Source organism: Phyllostomus discolor, chromosome 4 (genome assembly GCF_004126475.2).
Source record: "Phyllostomus discolor isolate MPI-MPIP mPhyDis1 chromosome 4, mPhyDis1.pri.v3, whole genome shotgun sequence".
In the NCBI taxonomy this organism is placed as follows: domain Eukaryota; kingdom Metazoa; phylum Chordata; class Mammalia; order Chiroptera; family Phyllostomidae; genus Phyllostomus; species Phyllostomus discolor.
In genome coordinates, this window is record NC_040906.2 from 31,462,731 (window position 1) to 31,481,235 (window position 18,505).

The 18,505-nt window shown below is 42.6% G+C and overlaps 1 protein-coding gene across 1 annotated transcript in view; it reads left to right on the top strand.

Annotated features, from left to right (window-relative positions):
- RFTN2 (raftlin family member 2) overlaps positions 1 to 18,505 on the top strand; it is a 62,273-nt gene that overhangs the window by 34,220 nt on the left and 9,548 nt on the right. The window contains exon 8 of the mRNA XM_028509202.2: positions 15,322 to 15,400. Within this exon, the coding sequence (XP_028365003.1) occupies positions 15,322 to 15,400 (79 nt within the window). The remainder of the gene's footprint in view (positions 1 to 15,321; positions 15,401 to 18,505) is intronic.

The following is an 18,505-nucleotide window of genomic DNA, read 5'->3' on the forward strand; positions in this document are numbered from 1 at the left end:
AATCAATAGTGGTTTAACATCCTGAGTAATTCTCACATGTAGCTGAGGAAGACAACTCCTCCTTCCTCAGCCTCGTCCACCTTTTCTGGTTTTTCAAGCTTAGCAACTTACCAGTATCCCAAGGTACCCGCAAACTTTAACACACATTTGATTGAGAACCTGACTGGTTTGTTTCAGTTGGTTGGGTGTCATCCCACGAAACCAAAGGTTGCCGGTGTGATTACTGGCCAGGGCACATGTCTGGCTTGCAGGTGTGGTACCTGGTTGGGGCTCCTACAAGAAGCGACCGATCGGTATTTCTCTCTCACGCCAATATTTCTCTCCCTCTCTTCCCCTCTCTCTAAAAATAAATAAAGTCTTAAAAAAAAAACCATTTGGTTGACATGGCTTTATAATAAAGCCACACCATCTTCAAGTGGAGAGAGGGATACAGGTGGGTACAGAGTTTATGTGTCCAAGCTTTAAAAGAATTAGAAGTAAGCAAAGCAATTCATCTGCTTTTCTTCTCAGAGATCTATTAGTAACTTTTCAAACTGTGAGTGACAACTCCCTGAAGCATTATTTGTTTCCCATCTTTTTAAAATCCGTGGCATACCTAACCAGATCACAGTACAGCGGTAATTTTCAAGATTTTGTCTTCAGATCAAGCAACGTGAATCCCCTGGGGAGCCCACCCCAGGGAGACAGTGGGGAGCTTTGAGGGTGGAACCCATGAATCTGCATCTCACAAGCTCCTGAAGCTTATTAACACTCTGAACAACTTGGGCATGTGGCCGTCTCGCCTTTTTGGCAGTTCTCCCAGGTGCATAATGTAGGGCAGGGGTGTCAAACTCATTTTCCCCGGGGGCCACATCGGCCTTGTGGTTCCCTTCAGAGGGCCGAATGTAATATCAACTCCTTAACAGTTAAGGAGTAGTTACATTTACACAGTCCTAAAATTATTTCTGCCCTTTGAAGGCAACCACGAGGCCAATGTGGCCCCCGGTGAAAATGAGTTTGACACCCCTGAAGTAGGGTGTCATTTAGCCTGTTATAGTTAATCCTTCCTAAAAGTGCTCTGAGTTCTGAGCCTTCTGTGTTCCTTTTCCTCGATGAAAAGCGTATTTATCATTCCTCCCTTGCATTCACTCAGGGCTTCGGCTCCCAGGAGTCTAAGTATTTCCCGGAGCGACATGAATGACAGGCTGGGCACTAGATTAAACAAAGCCCAGTGGGCTGGATGCTAAGCCGGGAACACTGGCTAGAACTTTTTTCAGCATCTCCTGGTTCTGGGGCTGGTAATGAGGACGGGACTGAGACCAAAGGTGGGAAAGGAGAGGTCTCAAGGATGTGAAGGGGAGAGGGGCCTGGAGTCACATTCATCTAAACCACCTGGTCCTGCATGACAAACTGCATAAGGTTACAGGCTGTCCCCAGGCTGAGGGGGATGAGGGGCCCACTCGAATGAGGAGTAGCCACCAAGGAGTCACTGTGGGGTCACAGTGGGCCTTCCAGGCCCTCCCCATGGAAAATTGTCTTCAATGGTAATTGAAATAGCAAAGAGGCTAGTGCTGGGCTGCTCGTTAAACTACTGATCATGACAGCAAAATATTGAACACAATACAAATGTCTGTCAGTAGAAACTGGTGGAATAAATTATGGACTATCTATACAATAGAATAATATGAAGCTGATTTGAAAATGAGAATGTAGATCTATAGATATATTGTCATAGAAGTGTCTGTTGATAATTGTTGAGTTTTAAAAAAGGTTTTAGGTCAATTTCATAGTAAAATACAAAATGTCTTAAAGTTTATACATTTTGAATGTATCTAGCAAAACTCTGAAAGGCTGCATAGAAATTCTAGTGACTTCTGGCCAAGATGGAGGGTAGGTAGATACACTGTGCCTCTTCACACAACCAAAAGGACAACAACAAATTTAAAAACAAAAAACAACCAGAACTCACAGAAAATCGAATTGTATGGTAGTCTGACAACCAAGGAGTTAAAGAAGAAACATTCATACAGACCAGTAGGATGGGCAGAGACAGGCAGCTGGGTGGAGAGGACACACAGCAAGGCAGCGGCTGGTGGACCCATCGAGGTGGCGGCTAGCGGAATGTGTGGTCCCACTTTTACGTGCAGATAAACCAGGAGGAACAACTGGAGAGTGAGACCGATGGTGCAACCCAGCATTCCAGCACGGGGAAATAAAGCCGCAAACCTCTGATTGAAAACACCTGTGGGGGTTGTGGCAGCGTGAGAAACTCAGACTCACAGGAGAGTTCACTGTAGAGGCCCACAGGGCGCTAGAACGTACACAAGCCCACCTACTCAGGAATCAGCACCTGAAGGGCCCAATTTGATTGTGGGTAGTGGGGGAAATGACTGAAAACCAGCAGAGAGTGAAGCAAGTGGCATTGTTCCCTCTCTGACCCCTCCCCCACATACAGCGTCACAAGGCAGCAAAGTGGGTGGTCCCACCCGGGCAAACACCTAAAACTCCACCCCTTACTACATAACAGGCTCACCATGACAAAAAAAAAAAAAAAAAAAAGTCCCAAATGAAAGACTAGATCAAAGCTTCAGAAAAAATACAACTAAGCAATGAAAAGATAGCCAACCTATCAGATGCACAGTTCAAAACACTGGTAATCAGGATGCTCACAGAAATCATTGAGCATAGTCATAAAATAGAGGAAAAAAGTGAAAGCTATGAAAAATGAAATAAAATAAAATGTACAGGGAACCAACAGTGACAGGATGGAAACAGACTCAAATCAACAGTGTGGACCAGCAGAAAGAAAGAAATATCCAACCAGAACAGAATGAAGAAACAAGAATTCAAAAAAAAAAAATGAGGAGAGACTCAGGAACCTCCAGGACAACCTTCAACATTCCAACATCTGAATCATAGGGGTGCCAGAAGGAGAGGAAGCAAGAAGTGAAAAACATAATGAAGGAGAACTTCCCCAATCTGGCAAAGGAAATAGACTTCCAGGCAGTCCAGGAAGCTCACAGAGTCCCAAAGAAGTTGGACTCAAGGAAGCACACACCAAGGCACATCATAATTAAGTTACCCAAGAAAGACAGAATCTTAAAAGCAACAAGAGAAAAGGAGACAGTTACCTATAAAGCAGTTTCCATAAGACTACCAGCTCATTTCTCAAGAGAAATCTTACAGGCAAGAAGGGGCTGGAAAGAAGTATTCAAAGTCATGAAAGGCAAGAACGTACATCCAAGATTGCTCTATCCAGCAATGCTATAATTTAGATGGAAGGGCAGATAAAGTGCTCCCCAGATAAGGTCAAGTTAAAGGAGTTCATCACCACCAAGCCCTTATTACATGAAATGTTAAAGGGACTTATCTAAGAAAAAGAAAGAATATCAAAACTATGAATAGTAAAATGACAACAAGCTCACAACTATCAACAACTGAACATAAAACAAAAAAACTAACTAAGCAAACAACTGGAACAGGAACAGAATCACAGAGATGGAGATCACAAGGAGGGTTATCAACGGGGAAGGGGAAGAGGGAGAGAGGGGGAAAACGTACCGGCAATAAGTAGCATAAATGGTAGGTGGAAGATAGACAGGGGGAGGTTAAGAATAGTATAGGAAATGTAGAAGCCGAAGAACTTATATGTATGACCCATGGACACAAAATAAGGGATGGGGGGAATGCGGGTGGGAGAGGATATGCAGGGTGGAGGGGAATAAAGGGAGGAAAATGGGACAACCATAATATATCAACAATATAATATATTGTATAGTATATAATATAATACAATATATAATATAATTAATGTAATATAATATAATGTATATATTAGTTTGCTAGGACTTCCATAACAAGCACCACAGACTTGGTGGCTTAATACTTATCATTCTGTTTTTCACTTTTAAACTTCGATTTGTTTATTTTTCAAATCTGCTCAGTCATTAATTATAGTCTCTTATTCTTCAATCATATTTTTATTCATTTATTTCTCTAAACATTTAAGTCTTTATTTTGTATCTCTATGTGTTAATTTAACAACTGAAGTACGTGGGGATTTGTTTTCTTAAATAGGGGGATGGATACATGATTATTAAATTGCTATTATTTACATCTTAATGTAATTCATCATCTTTTATATGTATTCAACATCTGATTACAAAAACAACACATTTTTTAAAGATTTTATTTATTTATTTTTAGAGAGGGAAGGGAGGGAGATAGAGAGAAACATCAGTGTGCGGTTGCTGGGGGTCATGGCCTGCAACCCAGGCAGGTACCCTGACTCGGATTCGAACCTGCGACACTTTGGTTCGCAGCCTGTGCTCAATCCACTGAGCTATGCCAGCCAGGGCTAAAAACAACACATTTTTAAAAGAAAAAGCAAAAAGTATTTCCATCAAACACTTTTCATTTTCTGTAACCCTGGCAACGCCCCCAGGAGGCAACTCCTCCTTTGTGGGTGGACCTGACACTGGTCAACCCTCACGTTTCCCTCAGTGCTTCACCTAGAATGCTGGGCTGAGCCGGTGTTCCGCACACGCTCTTGTGTTTGAGTTTCTGTAAAAGAAGCTATAACTGTCAGTGGGGCAACCATACTTAGAAATTAAAGGAACATTCTTCATTATTCATCAAATAATTTAAATATAGTGTTTTTTATGGCAAAGTTTTAAAAAAAGGACATCCTAGTGAGTGGTTAGTTCTTGGAATTATGAGCAGGGGAAGGGGAAAGAAGGGATTTCTACTTGTTCTTTATATGTTTTTTATGATTTTGGTTTTTTACAAATAATACATGTTTATTCTGTGGTTTTTAAAAAGAAAAGTTTTTTAACACACAGAATCAAGTGATAAAAGGATGTGGACTCCATGTATAGTGTCTTCCCTGAAGGAGCTTGTAGCTGGGTGAGCTTACATTCAGTAGGTCACCAGGACCTTGCATTCAGGTTGGGACAGGTCAAGTTTACACGTTGTGTAGTATAATATAGTAACTACCACGGGTTATGGGCTTCATGGAAGTATTAAAAATCAGAGAGTCTAGACTGTCAACGTTGGATGAAACCTTCAAATAGTAAAGACATTAAAAGGCAGTATCACCATTTAGCAGAGAACCCCATTTAGGAATCTGCTCTTGACCCTGGGTAGAAGGTATCAGAAAAACGTATTTTACCAGTAATTGCCCTTATGCAACAAGGTACACTAGAGCATGCAATATCAACTGTCCTTTCGTATGCCAGGGACATTTTGCAATATTGACGTTTGCTTTGTTCCTTTGCATTTTATAAGCTGGATCCTTCCAAATGCCTGCAAGGTAGACAATATAGGATGAAGGTGAAGGTTCATTGTGATATGATGACAGAGATTGTTGGTAAAACCTGTTTATCCTCTGCCTTTTGATTCTTGTTCAAACATGCTGTCCCTGTGACGGCCACATGCTGTTCTTAGCTGCCTCGGTGCACACAAAGACAGGCTGACTGTCAGCCATGAAAACAAAAGTATCACATGTGGTTTGCCTTGGTCCAGGTGGATGATAGAGCCTGGAAGTTTTTAGTCTCTAAAACTAGAAGAATGGTCCATTTTAATTACGAATCTCATTTTAATTAGTTTCACCATTAACTAGCATTAACTTTGGGAAGTCACCTAACCTCTTTAGGTCTCAGTATCCTCATCTGGGCAATGATTCAATAATATCAACTGTACTGGATTGTCATGATGATTGAGCAAGATAATCCATGCAAAGTACCTATGCAGGACCTACGCCTAGCAGGATAATAAATTAAAGCTCTTCTATGGGATCTAATCCTTTGGCAGAACCCAAGTCCCTAAGAAGTTGAAACCAACTGGGCAAGGATGACAACTTGCCCTGTTCTAAATCATGGTGTTTTAGCACATGTAAATAGTGTAGTTCACTCTATACAAAATCAGCACTGAGGATTACAAGCCAGGAGAAGAAACAGAAATAAATAACAGCACTATGAAGGCGTGTGCTTTACATGTATGGTCACACCCAAACGAGCATCTGTCACGGTCCTTCTTTTGGAGCCTACGTGTCTGGAAAAGGAGCTTAGGACCACTGGCAGTGACAACTTTCCTCCTTACTGTTTCTGTCTCTTATACAATAGTGTCTTAAACAATTTCAACTTTTTCCTTCTCCTCTGTCACATAAGCCATAATTTAAATGGTCTATTCTTAATGTACTTTCCCCTTATTTCTTTCATTACTCAAATATACCCCATTCTCAGATTGCATCGGGCTATTTTCCCTGGGTTTCCAGGTTAAGGTTGCTTCATTGTCCTAGGCAATACCACACCACCAACATTTAAAGCTGTATTACCATGGAAACATCACAATGTGACAACCTGGTATCACTACATTGTTCCAAGATTACTGTTGTCAGCCCTGAAAGCATTCCAGAATCCCTTCTGAGTCGTTAACACTATATAATTATACGAATGGGCCCAGTTTCTTCTTTTTCAAGAAATTAAGGTGAAAATTGACAGTCTCTTTAGGGCAAATCTGGTAGAGGATCAAATTAGCCTAACTAGCAGCTAATACTGCTGACCTTAAAATAGTCACAGGAACAAGCCCAACTGCTGTGGCTCAGTAGATTGAGTGCTGGCTTGTGAACCAAAGGGTCGCTGGTTCGATTCGCAGTAGGGGCACATGCCTGCGTTTTGGGCTAGGTCCCCAGTAGGGGATGCATGAGAGGCAACCACACATTGATGTTTCTCTCCCTCTCTTTCTCCATTTCTCCCTCCCATCCTCTCTGTCTAAAAATAAATACATAAAATCTTAAAAAAAAAATAGTCACAGGAACAAAATGGAAGTCAGAGCCAAAGTTCTCTCTGTTTGACCCTCCCCTCTCCCCAAGTACTAATGGGGGAGGGAAGCAGCAATGTGCATTTCAACAAGAATCCAAGGTGATTCTAATGCACTGTCGTAACACTGAATTATAACCTTAACCTTAAGAGAGAAAAAATGTTAGAATCAAGCGATACTTTACTGAAAATATAAAATGTTGGTCCTTAAGGACCACAATGAATAATAAAAAGAAAACTGTCTCCTCACGGTGATGTCAGCCCCCACGCCCCTCTTCCATTTCCTGCAGCCCCTTCAGAAAGGGCTCCCCAGCCTTGGCCCCACAGCCTAGACGCACCAGAAGTCTCTGTAGTTATTTGAGACCCTTAAGTGCACCGATCATTTCCTCTAAATCCTCAAGTGACAGCCGAAGCGGGAGCTGCATATTTATATACAGTCGAGGGAGAGGCTAGGGTTTCACATGTGGCCCTTCTCGTGCACTCCTCTTGCCTGATTTAAGCTGTGTGCAAACAGTATTGTGTAATTCACCGCTGAGGCCTAAACTCACGGTGACCTTGCAGTGAGCAGTATTTTGATAAGGCCACCTTTTTTAAAACAGTCCATTTGTTTACTATATATACCTCCGGCAATCACTCTTCCTCATCTGAACTTAAATTTTTAGCATTTTGTCAGGGGGAGGAAGTGGGAGGAGCGGAATGGTGTGGTGGCCTTCTGTGTCTTTCCCACACACCTCCTGATACCTGAGAAACAAGTTAGGGACACAAGGCAAAGCAACTTTAAAACTAAACATGTAGCTAGCTACACAGGTGCAAGCTAAAATTTAATTTTATAATTTTGCTTTTAAAAAGTTAATTTTTATTTCATATTTTATTTCCAAGTTGCAATCATTTTAAACCATGGCAAATAAATAATGTACAAGATGATGTAAAACTAATCAGAAAAGGCAAATTAACATGACAGTTCTGTTCCCGCTAGTGTAATGGATTTTGAAGCCATACCTGAAAGCTTTGGGTAAGGGTATTCTTATTTCACAAGTGACTAGGCAGTTGCTCATCGGAAACCAGCTCAGTTGTATGCAACTTGACTCACACTCTTGCATTTTATTTTAAACAGAATGTTTCTTCAGTTCAACTCAAATTTTTATTGAGTGCCTGGTGTGCACAGGCAATATTTTACCCACTCTAGGGACAGACTCTGGCTTCCGAGAACTCATAATCTGCTTGGAGAGAAAACACAGCCACAAATAACTAATGCAGAGCAGACGGAGTCCTGCAGTGGGGGTTAGAGCAAGCGTTCTCAGTAAGGGGATGGATATTGCCCCAAGGGGTGAAAGTTAGTTATGGCGGGGTGAGGAAATCTGACATATCACAATGGTTTGTGGTCCTCCAAAAAGTTCACAGTGCATAAATAGACACACTGCATATCTTAGGTATTAAATTTTAATGGGGGAGGGAGAGGAATGAGGGGGAGATATCTAAAAAGGCTCCCTGAGGAAGCAATAGTGAAAAAAGAGCCGAGTGTAAGGCAGATGCACGTGGTGCAGGAGGGAGGAGAGCAGGCCTGTGAAGGCTACGAATAGAGCTTCCAAAAGTGTCTTAGAGAGGAGAGTGCTCCTGGTGGCAGGTGGGGCAGACCAGAAGGAGTAGACTGCCTTCATCTCACTGGTCTGTGTGCAGAGGCTGCCGGGAGCAGTGCACTGAGAAGGCTTCTGAGACTCGAACCCAGCACAGCAGAACAAGAACGAGGTGGTCAGTCGGGCTGCCTGCCGTGCACATAGAACTTTCCACCTCCGGCAAGTTCTTTCCTCTCTCTGGCAACCATAAGCAAAAAGCAGCCAGGAAAGTGCAGGATATATTCAAGGAAAAGGGAGTACTGGTAAAGGAATTCTTAAAAACCTCTCCTAATTTAAAACCCATAGAATTCAAGACTGATTTACCCAAAACCATAAATGTGAAAGGGAAGGGGGCATTGTTATCAGATGTAAACCTACAACCATTCTCCTACATCTCACCATTACATATATAGTACTCTTAACACAACCTTTGTTAAGTGAAACACACATAGAGAAAATACATCAAATACAAATGTGCGTAATTACAAACACTGGACAAGACACAGAACGTTGCCGGCATTTTGGAAGCAACCCATGTGTTCATTCCCCCAGCACCCCCACTCCCTTCACTCAGAGGTGACAGTATCCCAACGGGGGGACAGTCACTCCCTCGCTTTGACTAATAGTTCCACCATGTATGTATACATCCCTGAACAATGCAACTCAGTTTTGTCTGTCTTTAAATTTTATGAAAATGGAAATACATATTCCTTTACGCGTTGTTTCTTCCATTCAGCATTGTTTACAAGACTTTGTTATGATGTAGCGTGTGGCAGTTTATTCCTTCTCTCTGCCACCAGTGGTGTGGTTGCCCCCAGGAGTCAGCTCCGGCCAGGCCAGCGACACTGCTCTGACCACGAGCAGGCTCCCAGCTCACAAGGGTGTTTGTCAAAGGTGCAGACCTAGCGGTGGAGCTGCTGGGTCACAGGTTGTTTCTTTAGCTTTATTAGGGACATGCCACTCTTTCAGAGTGGAATGTTGACGTTTACACTCTCAAGAGCAGAATATGAGCGTTCCCACTGCTCCCACAAAAAATATCGTCAGACTTATAAATGTTGCCATTCTGGGAAGTATGTATAAACTATGATCCCAGCGTGGTTTTAGTCTGTATGCACCAAATTCTACTAAAAGGAGTTGCATTTTCATGTCTATTGGCCATTTGGATTTTTTTTTTTTTTGGTAAAGTACCTATTTAAACCTTTTGCCCATATTTAAAATTTTGTTTATAAGGGTTTTTTTATATACTGGATATGAGTTCTTTATTTGTTACATGTGTTGCAATTAATTATCTTTCTTAATTCTGTGACTTACCTTTTTATTCTCTTTACAATGTCTTTTGATTAACAGAAGTTTTTCATTTTAAAACAAGCAAATGTATCTTTTTGCTATATTGTTTAAGCAATCTTTTCTTTACAAAAGCAACTGGGGGAGGAGATTAGTGAATTGTTTTTATGTTTGAGTAGAACAAGAAGTTTTAATATTCCAAGCTAACGTAAAATTCTCTAAGCTGTAGTTACCACAGGCTGGAGAGCCTGAAGAATGTGCTGAGGGGAAGGACCAGTTGAAGCCAAAAGATTCACACTGAATGTCAATGACCTTGCTGGATGTGAAAAGACCGAGGAAGCCTTTCATCTCTCCTGCAGGCTTTTGCTCACTTGCTAGGATTTTTTTAAAGCATGTTCTCTGGCATTAATATATTACCACAGAAATCAAATGACTGCTTATTCATAAAGTCTTTGATTCTACAAATATTTACTGAGCGCCATCTTAAAAGGGATTTTCTGCTACTTCACATAGAAGATGCAGAGAGGAGAGGACAAACTCCTCAGGGAGCTTCATGTCCTTGGGGGGAAATGTGTCCCAGTGGCCACAGGAGCTCGTAAACAGAGTAAGCTCCACCCAAGGGATCCATAGGAGCCCCCAAAAGGGGGTGCTGCTCTTGAGTTGAGGGATCATTGAAAGCTTTCTGAAGGCGGTCACACTTGAAATGAACCTCAAAAGATGGGCAGGCTGAGAAGAGGCAGGAGTGGTGGCAGGACATCCCCGGGAAAGAATGCCACCAACAGGAAGTTAGCCTGGGTTGAGGGGACAGTTCCCACGGAACAAGCAAAGGTGGCCTGGGTTCTTATACTTAAAAGACTGTAGACTGTCTCCCAGCTCCCCATAAATTCTAGGTACTCCGGCTCTGTTTCACAGATGCTTGAAATCAGAAGCAATATTAGACCAAGCAGAATTTCATGTTGCCCTTGTAACTTCCAGCAAAAATAATTTTAAAATTTAAATATCACCACAGATATTATCAGACTCTGATAGAATTACTTTCTACTTTTCTTGCTTGTTTCTTTTCATAATTGAATTCACGGGGGCCGTTTTCGGAGGCAGATTTCAGTGTTGCATCTTTAACGCGGAGCCCCAACGCCGCAGGTCACGGATGGGCTCCCGTCTCGCCTTCCTTCTGCCGCGCTGCCACCGGACCTGTGAGGTCTGTCTACACAGTCTAACTGGCCCAGGAAAAATGAACACTTGTCTTTATTTTCTTCATTATTCCCCACCACAACCTTGAACTGTAATGCTGAATTTGGGAGATGCTACAGACGAAACTGGACTCTGCAGAACAGCCTGCACTCACCCATGTATTACAGTGTTCCAGTGAGAAGGGAACTAAACTAGGCCGTCCTCCCTGTGGCCAGGGCTTTGCTGACGTCACTCTGCACTTGCTGTGGAGGGAGTGTGGTGCTGTGGAAAGGGTGGGGACTGAGGTAAACAAGACGAAACTCTCAGAACTCTGGGTCTCAATTTCCTTATCCATAAAATGAGAGGAAATGTCTTCTCCATGCACTCTAAAGGACTATCATAGCCCTGGCTGGTATGGCTCAGTGGATTGAGTGCCAGCCTGTGAACCAAAGGGTCACCAGTTCCATTCCCAGTCAGGGCACATGCCTGGGTTGTGGGCCAGGTCCCCAGTTGGGGTAGCATGAGAAGCTTTCTCTCCCTCTCCTTCTCCTTCCCTGCTCGCTCCTTTCCCCTCTCTCTAAAATAAATAAGTAAAATATTTAAAAAGTAATAACAATAAGGACTATCATAAGAAACAAATGCTAATTTACATGGAAAGTACGCAGTGCACTAAAAGCACTACACAAGATGAAGCTGCTGTTTTTTGTTTTATCCATGAGATCTTGTGTTATTGGGAAGCCCCCAGCTGAGGACCTGGCCCGCAACCCCGGCCTGTACCCTGACTGGGAATGAAACTAGTGACCTTCCAGATCGCAGACCGGTGCTCAACCTTCTGAGCCACACCAGCCAAGGCCAGGCTTTTTCTTGATAGTCCATTAATACCATTGCAAAACCCTCTCCCATAAACAACACTTAAATACAGTCTTCTTCTTGTTTCCTTATGAAATACATGGAAGAAGAAAAGGGGGGAGGAAGAAACCTTTACTGAGCATCTGCTGTGCCCAGGGTCTGTGCTAAGAACTTTGCATCCACTATCTCACTGATACCGTCAGAAATGTCTGTGTTTTACAGAAAAGGAACAGGAGGCTCAGAACGATTGAGTGACTAGCTCGGCGTCACTCAGCTAGCAAGCAGCAGAGCTGGGATGCAAACCCAGAATCCGTCTGACTCTAAAGACATTCATGCCGTTTCCCTCACTGCCTCTCTGAGAAACACATCACAAGAAAACGATGTGTCCAACACTTGGTAGCGCAGAGCTGTAGAACTGGTAGAACTCATTTCCTTCTGCCTCTTGCACTTTTTGGATGACAATTTCTGTAAGGAGAGGAGATGCAGGCCTCGTCCTCTGTGAGCGTCCAGGGCGTTTGAAGCACTCTCTCTAGTCCTGTAATGACCTCAGCAGTCAAATCCTCTCAGAAGTCTGTGCTGCTGGGCAAATGCAGGGTGGGGCAAAATAGGATTACAGGTGTTTTTATAGAAAATAATGCAGTTCATCATCACCAAGCCCTTACTTTACGAAATGCTAAAGGGACTTATCTAAGAAAAGAAGACAAAGAAAAGACATGTATAGTAAAAGGACAGCAAACTCACAATTATTAACAACCACACCTAAAGCAAAACCAAAAGAAACTAAGTAAAAAACTAGAATAGGAACAGAACCACAGAAATAGAGGGCACAAGGGGGGGCTAGCAGTAGGGGTGGGAGGAGGAGAGAGGGGGAAAAGGTATAGAGAATAAGTAGCATAGAATGTAGGTTGAAAATAGATCGGGGGAGGGCAAGAATAGTACGGGAAATGTAGAAGCTAAAGAACTTATAAGTATTACATATGGACATGGACTAAAGGGGGGGAAGGTGGGTGGGAGAGGGGGCACAGGGGGGAGGGGAGTGAAGGGGGAAATGGGACAACTGTAATAGCATAATCAATAAAATATATTAAAAAAAAGAAAATAATGCAATAATTAATTAATAGTAATGCAAGGATAAACTCTGTTTCACATCCTCACAACTGTAAACCTACTCTGCCCCATCCTGTGTTCTGTCCCAGCTCAGTAAATACAGTGACCTCAGGGGCCTCGGAGACCGTGAGGGACTCTCGTGCCCTTACCACCAGTTGTCGCTCTGCGAGGCTCCAGACCTGCTTCCCTCAGTTCTACCACAATTAGATGCTCCAGTCAAAAGGGCTTCCACATCTCGCAGAGGTTCTGAAAATAGCTGGACCTATTTTAAGTCAGAATGGCCCTCAGAAAATGGGGACATAGAGGGCTCAGGCATATTTCAAACGGAAGACCTAACTCTAAGGACCTCCCCAAGATGTGGGAAGATGCTGACCTTCCAAACTTTTATCCAGGCATCTGGAGACTGACCTAAGATAGCCAGCCTTTGAGAGGCCATCTCCACGTTTACCGTTTCGACCTGTCGGTAAAGGCAGAAAAGCCTGCTCTAGGACACACGGTACCTCCAGGGCCTTCAGACTTGCCCCGCCCTGTGAGTCCTTCAGCGCCACCCGCAGTCCCTCCCCTGGTCTTCTCCTGCTTTCTAATCAAGAAGAATTCTGCCCTGCTCTTTCCTCCGCATTTTTGGATAGTGGCAGGCCTTTGTTCCGTCATGTGATTCTCTGAGTGGATCACACACCTAGAACATTACCCAGAAACCTCTATTCTTGTGTACCTTTCCCTTGACTTTTCTATTTGTGATTCTGAGACACTTCCCTCCTTTTTAACCCCACCCCACATTTCATTAAGTAAAGGGAGGAAGTGGAAGGAAATTACATTTTTGTGCTCCTTCCAGTGGCAGGCACAGTAGAGGGTCTTCGTGGACATGGACTTATTTATCCTTCACACGGTCTGTGATAGGAAAAGAAAGTCAGAGAATTTAAGGATTTCACTGAAGCCATCAGCTACCAAGTGCTATGGGAGAGTCAGGATTTGAACCCCGAGAACTTCTGGTTCCAAAGCCACTTCTGGTTCCTTTTCTGGTACAGGAAGCAGCATCTGCAAAGAAAACTAGTAGCTGTGGCTCAAGACCCTCCGTTGAAAAGCGATATAAAATTCTTCACATGTGGCAGCTCAAATTAGTCTCTTCTCTTTAAAAGACAAATTTCACAATGCAAACAAACACTTCCTCTTGCCAGAGAGAGACGGGGCATTCTGGACACTGCTCCATGCTTCCCTGTTCGCCTGCGTCACAACCGAGGGCTCCTGACGATTTAAGGCGTTCTAAAAAGTTACAATACATTTCATATCAAGTCTATTCCTTCTAAAGTCAAACTAAAATGAGAGTAGACCAGAAGCAGTCTTTTAAAATTAAAAAAAAAAAAGAAAAGAAAAAACAGCCGCCTCCCCTGCCCACTTTGGGGGAAGATTTGCTAGTGTCTCAAAATTCGACATATCGGTAAGTTTGGGATGCTCAAGTGCTGTGGGTTTGACATACACCTCTAAGGGCCAGAGTTTCAATGTTGCGTTTGTTTTCCAGAAAAGGGAGCTCAGCATAAAATTCAGCTAATAGTGAGGTTTTGTTGGGGGTTTTTTGCATAATAAAAGTCGTAACTGAGCAACATTAGCTACAGACACTCCTCCCCGTAAATCCATGGAGACTCTGTGAAAAACATTTCAGGGAAATCCAAACCCCGAGTCGTCTTTGGCAAAGGGTAATGTGCCATGATGGTCGTTAAACGAAGGGAATGCTGAGTAGCTGCTCACAAAGCAGCATCTGCAAGGAGAACTAATAGCTGTGGCTCGAGGCCCTCGGCTGAGAAGCGGTACAAAATTCTTCACATGTGGCAGCTCAAATTAGTCTCTTCTCTTCAAAAGACAAATTTCACAATGCAAACAGAAACTTTAAATCATATGCTTTTGACTTAGTAATCCTGCTCCTGAGACTTTATCTCAAGATTTCCTCGAGTCATAAGAATAAGACGACTATACATATTTCTTGAGTCATAAGAACAGGAAAACTATACATAGTTCTATAGTAGCATTGTTTGTAAGTACAGAAAACTGGAAATACCCTAATTTTTTTTAAAATAAAGGAAAGACTTAGTATATTTTGGTATCTTAAGTCCTTGAGATACTATGCAGTTATTAGGAATATGGCCACAGTGTACAAACAAGGTCAGGGTGTTACATGAGGAGCACAGAACACAGAAATGCAAGTATGTGGTGGTTACAGATGTGCAGAAATGCATTACGTAGACAAAGACTAGAAGGGGACATAGGCGAAAACAGTTATGTTAGTATGATGAGGTCACAAGGTTTTAACATTAAAATTTTATTTTGTAATGGCCATATTCCATTTTGGGGGATTTTTCTCTTTGTTTTTCCAGCTGCAACTTATATAAAATTATTTCTTAATTTTTTTTTGGATTGGGAGGTTATTTTACAAAGGGACATTCTAGCCACATGTGAAATATGGAGAATTACTAATTCACAAATACTAATGCTGTTGTTTTAACTTGCAGTGAAGGGAATTTGGCTACAAAGCAAGTTGTGTTTCTTCAGAGACCAGTTATATGGAATTCAGCAGCTCAGACACCAGAAGTGAGTAAGGTTGATGTTTTATGAACTGAGTATTATATTGAAGCATTTAATCCTGGAACTCTCGCTCTAATTCTAAATGGTGAATACAGATGGGGAAGTGTGGTTTTGATATGGAAATAGTCTTCTGAACCAACATAGAACAAGGGAAGTATGCAGGCGGCCAGGCAACACGAGGCAGTTCTGAAGATCAGAACACGCCAGCTCAGAACGTGCCCCTTTGGCAGAAGGGCTATTTTGAGCGGAAGGCAATTATTAGGGAACAGCAGACACAGGAGGAGCACTCCACCCTCCTCCTTTCTGAGGAAAAGCAAGGCATGAATTTCTCTTTATAAAGTGACCTCAACTTCCATTTGTAAAGTCGGCTCCCGCTTCTATATCCGAAGAGGAGACAGTCAGCAGAGGTGACTGGGGTCACTGGGGACAGCTGACCTGAGTCTGCACCAACAGACCTGCTGAAATAAGCGCTTCTTCCCCTAGTTTCCCCACGTCCTCGCCTTCCCACATTTTGTTCCCCTAGGAGCCCACACCCCCTCTCCTTCTTCTGGCCACCCCTCTACTGTGTGTCGCCCTTCGTTAAAGCGGTGCGTCAGCTCCTGGGGGAACTACCTCTGGGTTTTCGCTTCTTCTCTGTGAAGCCCCCCCAAACACATCCAAAATAAGCCTTTTCTCCTGTTAACCTGTCCCCTGCCAGTTAAATTTGTAGGCCCCAGTCACTGGACCTAAGAAAGTAGCAGACGTTTTTCCCCCTTACAGCTCTAAGTTTTGTGAGTGAATGTGCCGAACCCTGCCACAGATCTGTGCAGTCTTGTCTGCCGTGACCTCTGTCAGTACTTTCATACTGTCTCCTCAAGTTCATCCATTTTTAGCTCTGTATAGTTTCCTTTTTTGGTATTGTTCATGTAAGAGACGTCCAAACCTGTACAGACTTTTTACGAGTTTATCTGAGCCAAACTGATGACAGTTGCTAGGAAGCAAAATCTCAACAGATTGAGAAAATGCTCCAGAGAATGGAAATTTTGCAGCTTATTTTATATGTTACACTCAAAGGAGGAGGCCTGAGGAGGGTTATGAGTCATTCAGTGGAGGTAGATCAGGGAGGTGCAAGAAAGCAAAGCAGGGAAATCTCTGAGGTTGGATAAAGGGTAAAATGGAGAGACACGTGCTTCTTTTACTTTGGTGGGCACGGGACAGTTACCAATGGACGTTCACAGCGCACAGAGATGGTGTGTGGGCAAGAAGATAACGATGAGGGGTTCAGTGGTCTTGTGCTCAGGTGGGAGGTTGTGCCCTGAGGGGTCGGGAGAGGAAGGGGGATTACTCAGACATTCCAAAGCTGTGCTATTTTAGACACAAAGAGACAGTAGACAGGCTCGCTTAAGGTGAAGACTGACAATTGTCAAGGATGTTACCAACCTACACATGACTACCCACCAGAAGTTTTAATTAAGAAGTTTCCACTTTAAACCATCTTCTGTGGTTGCTCTCGGTCTCTGAGTTTGTAAGGCCGCCACACAGGCCTCCCCTGACCTTGTCAGGTTTAGTGTGTGGCCCCTTTTTTGTCCACAATATTAAAAAATATTGTTTTAGAAAACATTAAAGGTTTTAAACTAGCAAAGCTAGACTAGCAGTATACAGGATAGAGCAAAAGTGGTAGATTTAGAGTTGTCTGTATGGAAAATAATGTCATAATCAATAATAATACAAGAATAAACTCTGTGCTTTGCACACTCACAACTGTAAACCTACTTTTGCCCCGCCCTGTATATAATACCGCCATGCCCAGATGTCTCACATTAATTTGAAAAAGAATCTTTCGATTAAAAAAATGAATGAAAGCGTCCAGCTGGCTTGACAGCTAAGCAGGTGGAGAGGTAGAAGGGAGAATAGAAAGACACCTCCCTGGAGCAGGAAAGCAGAGCCACCAAGTACACAGGCATTAGAAAGGCCACATAGGAGCCCCTGGGTGAGCACGCACACGTGCACATGCGCGCGCGCACACACACACACACACCCCACTTCCAATGAAGATGGCTCACGTTCACAAATTCATTAGGAAATATTCTGTCAAACAGAATCAAGGGTGGGTCTATGTCAAGAATGGCTAGAAAAAGTTTTCATTCTTCTTTCCCCTCACCCAGAGCAACTTTGCACCATGCTACAGCCTTTTAGAACAAAAAAGTACTCTGCAAAAATAATCATCATTTCTGAGGAAAGAGCCACAGAATTGGCAGCCTCTTGAGATTTGCTGAGTGAGGGTCACGGAGCCGGTGGGTGTGAGGGTGATAAGAACCAAAATCCAGCCTCCACACAGTCTCTCCTACTCAGTTCTCTGATTCCCTGAAAATATTTAGGCCCTTTTTGTTTAACTTTAAATACTATTTAGTAGTCTAGTGGTAGCTTTTCTTTAGGTAATCTTTATATGTGCATTCACTGTAATATGAAGTTCCTGGCTCATGTATATGGAACAGCTTGTATCAATGAGGAGCCCAGGAATATTTATAGTTTAGAATTCTGCTTCGAAGTGGATTTACTATTTCTTCCTTTGGCAGGGTTTCACTTTCCTAGGAAGAAATCTCAGGATATTGAGATTATTTCAGGCAGAACATGTAGGTGGTTCTGTCTTCAGCTGAAGTAACTAAGAGCTATAACAGAAAACTAACTTGTAAATTCTATTCATTTTCTTTAGTGAAAACAATTTGTTATTTTATCTCGAAAAGGTAGTGGTATTATTAGAAAAGTAGACTATTAATATCCCATAGAGCAGAGTTAGCTATGTGTTTTGTGACAGTTATATTTTTGATCAGCCTTGAAAAAATTCATGTGGTTGTATGCCCCCATGGCACAATTCTTTGTTTGTACGTTGCAATCAGTTGTTGTTTGGGAGAGGCTGATGAGGGAATTGCTTAATTTGCAAAGCTTTTTCAAAGAATTTTTTGAAGGTGTATATTTATAAAACCAGGTGGTAGATATTTAATACATTACAACAGTTTCCCTGGGATTCTCAATGAGTTTTCATTAAAATGATAAATTTCATGGGCTGGTAGAAGCTGATTTTACAGTTGGACACTTGAAAAGAAACTTCTTTCTTCTACTGAGACTAACATC